At 41.3% G+C, this 10,083-nt stretch overlaps 1 protein-coding gene across 1 annotated transcript in view; it reads left to right on the forward strand.

The window, feature by feature from the left end:
- Positions 1-489: 489 nt before the first annotated feature.
- Positions 490-10,083, forward strand: part of KIAA1244 (KIAA1244 ortholog) — a 96,965-nt gene continuing 87,371 nt past the window's right edge. Inside the window, exons 1-2 of the mRNA XM_009319146.1 lie at positions 490-499; positions 1,061-1,112. Coding sequence (XP_009317421.1) covers positions 490-499; positions 1,061-1,112 — 62 coding nt within the window. The remainder of the gene's footprint in view (positions 500-1,060; positions 1,113-10,083) is intronic.

Consider the following 10,083-nt stretch of genomic DNA (forward strand, 5'->3'; position numbering starts at 1 on the left):
AGCCTCGGATGGGGAGGTTTTGTAACGGCGGGGGCTGGGAGACCTCAACAAACTTGTTCGGCGCTGGCCGCTGAGCTTCCAGCGGGTGGGGAGGGACCGGAGCGCCTCAGGCGGTTCAAAATGCCCGGGAGCACCGCGCTGCTGGAGGGGGCTGTGGCACCTGCTGGCGGTCCCGGAGAGCATCCGTGTCCCTCGCCACCCCCACCTCTTGGGTCTGCTTCAGTTCTTGCGAGGCAGATATGGGTATCAGTAGCTGCCAGTTTCTGTGTATGTTGGGGGGGTGTGTGTGTGTCTTTCCTCTAAAAGCTTCTCCCTCTCACCACCCGTTTCCATCGTAAAAAAATCTCCAGTACAGTTTCCACTGCTGGCTTATGTTCAGGCATCTATTTTAAAAGCTGGATTTTTTTGACTGGATTCCATGAGCTTTTTTTATCCTTGTTCTATAATAGAAATAATGATCAATAAACCAAGTTCTTCTTTTAAGGGAATATGAGCTTAGGTAAATTTCAGCATCCACCCATTTTCAGAGATTGGCTGTGACTTGAAGTGCTTTTGATGCTAACTACCTGGAGCACTAGTCAGCAAGACCCTTAACTTACATCAGCATAATTGCAATACTGAAAATTGCTTTAAATTTTTATTTTTTGTCCATAGTTACAGCAATCTGTGGTAGTTCATACCTGTTGCTGTCTTATTACTGACCTTTCAGCTTGATGTTCCACGGGTTGCTTCATTAATTGTGTGTTATCCTTGCACAGCAGCCATGCTAATATCCTCTATACTGTTCCAGTTTTAGTATATGTGCTGCTGAAGTGCTGATAACGTGAAAGGGAGTTCACTGAGGAAAAGATGGTACTCAGTGCCTTCTCATTGGGCACCCAGTGTCCTGATAGATTCATGCAAATCTTTGCATACTTGGAGCAGCAGTGAATGTTGTTCTGTCAGCTGGAGTAGGTGTAAACTTTAGGATCATTGGGTCAGAGATTGTAGCCAGATGTATTACTATGGTTGAAATCACAAGTTTCTTTTAAAAGCCCTATTGTTTCCTTTGGTTATACAGAAACCTTGGATTCTCCTGATGCTGCTATCAAGATACCTCCATATCAGCTAAGGTAAGAACATTTAATGTTGAATCCTGTGGAGCTGTGAGTATTTGTAAAATTGAAGTAAAAACTTGAATTAAAAGTGAGGTAGACAGAGGAAGGGGCTGAATCTATGTGATTTCTTTAGTTTGTAAATATATGTATCTAGGCTGGTAGTAGGGGATAATTTGCTGATGAGCCTTTGGCCTCTAGCCATGAATGAAATGTAAGGAATCGTGTAAAAATGGGCAGGAGTGTGTATAATGGTGATACTTGGTTAGAAAGGAGGGCTGTCTTATGGTCTAAAGGGTTTTTCTTCTAAATTGCAGCCTTCAGTATAAGTGATGATGCTTCTCAGTGTGTTTGTTTTCTTTTACATCTAGATCAGTGTTTGTTTACTGAAAATAAATATTCCAGAAACTGAAAGGTTATATCATCATAGAGCTAGGACAGTAGGTAGGAACTAAAATAATACAGTTTCTATGCCTACTTTTTCCTTTAGCCTGCTAGGTTATCTTGAGTAAGCCTTCTCCCTTCTTCCTGCCTCTATTTGTACACCTGTAAAATGGGGGAGGTGGCACTGCCCCCATTTGTAGAGCTATTTGAGATCTCATTTTGGAAATTCTGATTGCTGTGGAGAAAGTAAATAGGCAAAATTATTCACTGTCCCTTCTGACAGAACCACTAGGAAGCGTCAAAACAAACTAGCAAGTGCCGTGTTCAAAACAGGAGAATACTACTTCACACAGCTCATAGTTAAGATGTGAAATGCTTAGACTTGCCTTATTAGAGAATGTAATGGATGCTAAAAGGTTGCATGGGTTCAAAAAGCACCTCAACAAATCCATGCAAGAAATTGATTGAGGTCTATCAAATGCAAAGGTACCCCTTCTTATTCAGAAGTACTTTAGTCAGAGATGGTAGAGTTTATAAGAGTATGGAGGAGTGTTGCTATGAATTTGGCCTGTCCTGTAGTCTTCCTGGGTATCAACTATTAGCTGCTGACAGAGGTGACACTTTTTTACCACAATATTACTCTTCTCAGAGTATTTTTACCATCTTATTATTCCCCCCTGCTCCTTTCAGATATGCTTGGTGCAGCTTTGTGCAAGGAAAATTAGGGATTGAAGAGATAGTTATTGCAGAGCAGTCACCAAATAGGGAAGGAATAAGAGCAGTCTTTTGCTGCTCTAAACTCCTGTCAGCTGCAGTCCACAAGGGGCCTCAAGTCAATGGGGAATGGATGAAGCATAGGTCTGGCATGACCGGTGCCAGACACATGCATTTCCAACACAGGTTGGGCAGCTGAGAACAGCTGGATGAGTAATTCCCAGTAGCTCCATTAGAATTAGATTATGTTTACTTGGCACTGTGATTGGAGAAAACTTGGCTCTTTATCTTCCCATTTACCACCTTTCATCTTTAATACAGTGTATGGTCTCTGTTTTTAAGTACATTCTCATTCCCTATGAATTAGTTAGCTAGTCGTTACCCTATTTCTTCCTTTTTCACTTGCCTACTGCCTCTTTACAGATATGCCTACCTTTTTATCTTCTTCTTCCAGTGTTCTTAATGTTGTATTTGTTTACCTGGGTTTTTTCCCCCACTGTAAATCCTAATCTTTTTAAATAAAGCTAATGCCTTCACAGGTGTAGCTATGATGAAGTAAGCTGTTAACGTTAGACTTGTCAGTAACAATGCACTCAATATTACTGGACGTTTTACAAAATGAAGGGTGCACTAGAGAATTTGAATAAAAGCTTTGGTTGTGCGGTCCTTTGTATGGTTCTGCCACACGACCTCAGACAGTGTGGAAGATGTTGCTGTCACCAGCGCTCTGAGCTTCCTCTTCGTTCTCTACTAACAAGCTACTGCCAGACTCCAGATCAGCACACTGGGCTACATCTTGGGCTGGAGTTCACCTGCATGATGTGCAAATTAGATAAAAGTTCATCTTTGCTTGGTATTTGTTAAAGAACAGCACTGTGACGACTTGGTTCCTAACACTGTGAAAGAATAGCCTTGAAAATAGAGCAATGGCAATGACCAGAAATACAGCCAAGATGGGTGCGGGATGGAGAATCCTGACCATGCCCTTTTCCTGCTTTCATCTTGATCAGGTGCAGACTGCATCATCTGCAGATCAGCCCCTGGCTGCTCATCCACTTTGAATCTGCCATTCACCTTTTCTGCTGTAATATTTTTGGGTGTAGTAGCGGAGCCTGGGGATATGGTCTGGAATATTCCGTGATACTAGAGTTAGAGTGAAGGTATGTATCATCTTTCCACCAAGTGACCCTGGTCCACAACTCGGATCTGAGATCCATAGTAGTAACATACTGGAAGCGTTAAAGGCAGTGTGCCAAAGAGTTCAGGAGAAAAATACATATTTGTGAGGTCTCTTCCAGGAGCAGCAGCGGAATGAGTATTTCGAGTACTGCATGGCAGGGAAAATGTTCCAGCTTGTTTAGTAGGAAAGTTTGGTGTGTCCTTAGCATATACTGAATACAAGGAAAGTGTATCAGCACTTCTTTACAGTATATTTGGGGAAGTTAATGATCTAAGGCACATCTATACTGCATAAGAATAAGGGACAGAGATTCATGATCTGCCATGTCCAGCTGAGACAGATACTGGCTCAGTTTCAGAAGTCGTGAATTTAGTAAGTACCCCAATCAGTATTGTTTCAATTTCTCCACAAAGCAGCATCTGGCTTCCACTAAGAAGTTGTGCTAGTGTTACTGCTGTTTAACAGGATGGCCATGCCCTTGCTTAAGTCCTTCTTTTCCTTCTGTACCTGAAGAATGAAGTCTGCTCACGAGAAGGAGAAGGTGTAAACTGCATACTCCCTTTTTTTCCCCCCTTAAAAAGTAAAAGGCCATTTGCTGGTTTTGAAACCACAGTTCTAGATGAGTAGAGGTTCTTCATAATGTTTTCTGTTAAGACCATGATCCTAGCGTGAGAATGGGGAGGACAAGTTATCTCTTTGCATTTCCTCAGATTATGACTAGATGAGTTCAGGGTTTCTTACATGTGTTACATCAGCTACATACTTATCTCCACCGTACCAGTGGGGTAGATTACTTCTATGTTCTGGCTTGCTCCTGACTTCTCCACAGCTTCCTCTCTTGTGTTGGGCTTCTGTTACTGAACACCAGGCAGGCCACATGATAGTTTCCTGAAGTCCGTGCAATTAGTTAGGGGGGTTCAGCTGTAGCATTTGTACGGGAGCTGTTTCCAGCACTTGTCTGGTAGCAGTTTAGATATCATGTGCCTGCTCTGTTTGGGGGCACCTGGGGTACTTTTGCCCCAAGGGGGTGCAGTGACTGGACATTCAGCCTGGAATGTCATTCTTTAATTAGTTTGATAGAGATCTGTTGGGTGTATATTCAGGGAGCTAAATGAGCTATTTTGCTGTTCAGCTTCCTTTGACGTTAATTGGACTTATGAATCCAAATCCCAGTTAATGACCTTGCATATTAATGACAGTGAGGGGCATTATGTAAATGTTTCACTTTGTAAAGAAATACAAATCTCCAACAAATATGGAGTTTCTCACAGAGTCCTGTCAGCTCTGCCTTGAGATAGGAATATTTGTGTGTTTTTTCAGTACTTTAACTTGTGATCAGAGTATTGAGCAAGGGTATGAAATAGTAAAGAAGATTAAAGTGGACCAGGATGGAAATGACCTTAAGTCAGTTCAAGGCTTTGCCATAGACGTCCTGTGAAGGGAGAGTCACGTAACCTGTTGGTAACTGGTCTGTGTTGCCTGCCTAGTATGATGATGTTTGTCTCTGATGAACAGGTGTTGTGAAGATTGGATATATCCAAAGTGCTTAAGGAGGCTGGCTGGATGACTTATAAATAATGAGTTAGATAAAAGGAATTGATGTGCTGGTGTTTTAATTGGTGAATTGATCACACAGAGAATAGCTTAAGAGAGCTTAATGTTGTCCGCCAGGAAACAATTGTTTGCTACTAAGTTGGGCTGCGTTCACTTCAGTATTTTCAAGATGACAAATTCTGCCCTAAAGGCCAACCACCTACACTGAGCAAGTCTCTGTTCTTGGCTAATTCTTGGCCAGTTTCTCCATTGTGATTTTAGAGGCTGAAATATGATCCATGAAAGGTAACTGAATAGACACAAGAAAATGAGCCTTGAAAGAGAATGTTTGATCAGAGTAGTTTAGTACTCATGAGGATTATCTACATACCAGAGAATAAAATAAGAGGCTAGACAGTGCTTGCTGGTCACATACTGCTTTGGAAAAACTTGGGTTTACCAGAGTTTCTTGGAATGCTTTATGTAGTTAAGTCATGCCTTATAGGCTATGTAAAACTTAGTGGCTTTCTATCAGCACAGACTTGGCGCTGCAAAGAGGAGGTTGGTTGGGACTTCTGAGGGAGGCTGTGGCTTGGTGGGTAGTTTAGCTGGTGTGTTTTGGTGTTGCTGTCCTCACTAGAACCTGGAATCTTATATACAGAATTTCTTACCACATTCCTGCCATTCTTCATTGGAGTTTTTTTTTATTATCCTAAAGAGATTTTTCTCATATTTCTAAGATATTTCCTGTAATTTCCAGGTCTTACTACTATCCTGTCATTACTTTTCTTTTCTTCTGACCAGAACAATAGCAAAATATATATTTTTTGCCCTTTTGTCAGTGTAGCAGAAGCATCACTGCAGACTTGAATTTGAGCTGTTCTGTGGAGCTTGTGTGGCTGTTGTCTCTTTACTCTCAAAGAAATGTGGCTGAGTGCAGAAGAAGATGCATAGGCAAAACTTCAATAGTATAAATGGCTGTTCATGTTTAAAGTTTCACCTGTGGACTTTAAAGCAATGGCCATGAGACATGTTGATGTGTGAGGCATTCTGGCATAGTAACTGATGTAATTTGCATTCCTTCAAAGAAGAACCAGAAAGGTTCCAAATGCTTACTTATCTCTTCAGCATATCTGTATACTGCACGTCTCTGTATCTAAAAGCTGCAGAAAGTAATTGAAATCGAATGGAGGTACAGGCTCAAGCCTTCAGGGCACCAATTCTGGGTGCCTAATCGGAGAGATACAGGTCCTGGCTTTCAGAGGTGCTGAGCGTTTCCAAGTCCTGTTTGTGTTGGTAGCAGTTCCTGTGTTCATTACTGCAAAAGCTTGCATCCCTCTGGTATTTCACATTGGCCTTTCAAAAATAGCCAGTATTTCTGGAGATCACAGCTGGAAAGTCAGAAGTCAGTGGTGGGCAAGGTCCTCTGTAATGACCAACTTATGTCCAGTTCTGTCTCTCCTGTTTGTCTCCCAGTCCTAGTGCTAGTTTTTGAGAGCAATTTGTGAACTTTGGGAAGCCAGTGCAATGAAGAGCAGTCAGGAACAGAAGTAAGCCTTAAACTTAGCTGAACTCTGAAATATCTATCCTCCTTGCATTTTTTTTTTCTATAGTCATGGGAATTTGGGGATGAAATTGGTAGTTCTACTCTGCCATTTATTTTTGCATCTCTAGCTTTGCGTCTGACATACTTCTTGAGAAGTAGCTGCAGCTTACAAACTCTTAAATAAAACAACATCCTCACTCATTTTAGCTTACATGTGCTCAACAAATAATAAAAGCAGTAAGTGTGGTGTGATCATCACCAAACATCCAATGCCATAGATCCTTCCAATCCACTTAACTTTGCAGATAATTCATCCACTTAAAGAATCTTGAGGCTTGGGATGAGTTTTGGCTTTTCCATTGTGAAGAAATATTTGCAATTTCATTATTTCATTCTTCTCCCATCTGCTCTATTTTGTTCATAATTTCTGTTAGTTTCTTTCTACTGGGAGAGAGTGGGTAGGGAAGCTGATCTCTCTCTCTCTCTCTCTCTCTCTCTCTCTGTATCTATCTATCTATCTGTATCTCAGATCCCCTGACCAGAAGAAAGGAGCGGGGAGGGAGGAATGTCTATCTCTGAGGGGTTTTTTGCGGGTGTTTTTAGCATACCTCTCTATATTTTACTCTTTCTCATTTTTAAAACACTTTGCTTCCTGCTCTTGCTGCCACAACCACCTGGCATTAAGTGCTCCTGTGCTTTCCTCCTGAACCTGCTGGATATGTGACTCATGCTGCTCAACCATTACACAGTTGCTATCTGGCATTCAGCAAGTGAATGATGAGTTCCCTGGCAGGCATCTGGCCAAGAACAGATTCTAGTGGCAGTGTGGATTGCTCAGCTGCATCTCCTGTGTTGGCAGTTTACAGGTTGGATCCAGACTTTTGGGGGCATTTATGCAGCCCATTTGGTGTTTTGAATGGTGTATATGCTTGGGTCTTAATTTAAAATATTGCATTTCTAGTTCTATTGTTGGAGGGTGGGTGAGGGGAGGAGATTAGTGTTTAGAAAGGCAGTGTGGCACTGTCTGATACAGTATTTCGATCTGTCTGATACAGTATTTCAATCAATCTGCATGTTTAATCTGGGATATGTAACTGGCCCTATTTCTTGTCTGATGGGCAGGTATTTTTATCTCAGCAGAACTTTGCATCTGTTCTGGGACCCCAAAAGACAGCAGTGTCGGAGAGGAAAGGCGTGTATAGGGTCAGTTACCATCATGCATGTCTGAACTCTTGCTGTCAAGACAAGATTCCAAAAGTGTTGGAAGGCCTCTAGATCTAGGAGTCCCTAAAAACCTGTCAGCTGGGGTTATGGCTCTTGAAGGTATCAAAGAAGGTTTGGTATTGTCATGGGAAAAAGTGCATGGTTTCTGAAAGATTATTTATGTTGCTCTTATTTGTGGGTTTGTGGTTTTTTGTGTAGTGGTTTGTTTTTTGTTTTGTTTTTTTTTTAAAAGCACAGTGCTTGCTGTTTTTGAAACTAGCTTGCTGCCCTTCCTGATATTCTTTGTAGTAGTGGACCTTAATATTCACCACTGCTTTGGGTCTTTGTTCCTTTTATGGATTCTTCTGAAAGTCCATTCTAGATTTGTGACAAAAGCCCACAGTGTGCTAGTTTTGGCTGGGCTAGAGTTGATTTTCTTCATAGGAGCTGGTAGGGTGGGAGTGCAGAGCAGCTGGGTGGGGCTGAGCTGCCTATTGGGGTTAACCCCCAACATACAGTTACTGTGGGATATACGTAATTCATTCAGTACAGGAATAGCACCAATAAAAGATGAGAGCAGCCATAGGTTTGAGTGTTTGTCTAATTTCTAACAACAAATGCACAGAAATACTGCCCTATGGGTCTAAGGATGATAATGGGATAGCAGTGCATGTGTTTGTTTTAAACATCTGGTCACTCTTAGTGCTTGCAAAGGAGAAGAAAGTGAGAACATCAGGAGTCTGTTGATAACTGCCTTAGAGAATGAAATATGGTTGGGAGGGGAAACCAGGGGATGGAAGAAGAGAAGTGGCACTGAAATGGAGAGGACTGTTTTTCTACTAAATGAGGCTTGACTCTGCTGTGGCCTTGTGTGATGCTGTGCAAGTCATGGCTTTTTTTTGTTTTGAAAATGAAGGGGTGAGTGGGAATAATAAAAGTCTCTTCCACAGTTTTTATTTACATTCCATGAAAAGTAACAAAGCTGCGGGAAATTCACTGCCTTTGGTTTCCTTGAATGTTTGCTTAAGAAATTGAATGTGCTAAGGTGCAGTGAGTATAAAATTACATAATGCATTGCAAATTTGGGGATATTTTTAACAACCATCCCTTAAGTCTGTCAAGATTTAGCATTGCACTGCTGTGAAAGTTGAATGGAATTGCAGATTGCACCGTTAACCTTCAAAATGTAACTAGTAATGACCAGAAATACACCTCATCCTCGCATTTCTTCATCAAACTGTTTTGTAACTAACTCTAGGCCATTCAGCTGTAATGGAGAAAACAAGGTCACTTGCAAGGTGTCTGTGCTATAGTACCTCTGTGTCTCTTTTCTGTCTCCTCAATCCTACTCTGTCCCAGCATTGTAAAACTTCTCCTGATGGAAGTTTAATTCTCATAAGATGCTTTATTTGTTGTTTTCAGTGTACTGAAGTTTTGAAACAAAAATGTTTTAAGTGGAAAAACCCTCAGCTTCCCGTCCAGGCTTACCAAATATAGGGAAGAGGTTGATAAGCTTTCAGAATTATAGGCCGAGCAAGTCCAGTGTGTGCTCTACCTCAGGCCAGGAGGTGTACACTAAGGATGGATACTCTGCTTCTCACCTCATCTTCATGCTGTGCTTCAAATGATAATCAATAAAATCACCTAAAGGATACAGGTTGCTTTATAATGAAGACCTTGTGTGGTTTACATGTGTCATCAAATTCCTTAAGAGCAGAGTTAGTAAGTGGCTGTCATACCTTGTGCACGAAGGGCAAAAATCTACTGGGGTGGATGTTCTAGTAAGAGTGATGATAACGTATCACAGAGAGATTACACTACAGCTTTGGAGACTGGAAGCATCCTGATTATTATTTTGTCCTTGTCCACTTTAACATTGTGTAGAATCTTTTGTTGTCTCTCTTCCTCTCCTCTCAAGCAAAGGTACATCGTGTGCTTATGTTGTTTTTTTGTTTCATTCTGTTTCAGTTTCACCTTGACAACAGTGTCAGGCTCCTATCTAGGAACTTTGTGTTTGTGTTGAAATCAAGGTGTTATTAGTGAGTATAGCAAAGGAGCAAATGACCTCAGAAGCGCTCTCCAGCTGAGTGACTGTGCTGAGCTATTTAATTATGATTGTATGAATTCTGTGGTCTTGGCTGCATTAGGCTATATGGAAGATTAAATTGCTAATGTTTGCCTTTCCCAGGAGTAGAGCTATACTTCTGCTGTTATGGCAAATACATTTCTCTTGGAAAGTATGTAAATAACAAAAATTAGAAACACCACTGTGTCACTTTTTTAATAGCAAACAGTATTAAATTGCAATCTCATTCAACATTCCAGGTTGAAAAATTGTTAAAGTTCTAGCTAACAAACTGTATGAAGTTATATTTAGGCATTATTTCTGCATTGGGTTTATGTGGCAAGGTTTTGGTAGCTGGGGGGGG

Source organism: Pygoscelis adeliae, unplaced genomic scaffold, assembly GCF_000699105.1.
Source record: "Pygoscelis adeliae isolate BGI_AS28 unplaced genomic scaffold, ASM69910v1 Scaffold172, whole genome shotgun sequence".
Lineage (NCBI taxonomy): Eukaryota > Metazoa > Chordata > Aves > Sphenisciformes > Spheniscidae > Pygoscelis > Pygoscelis adeliae.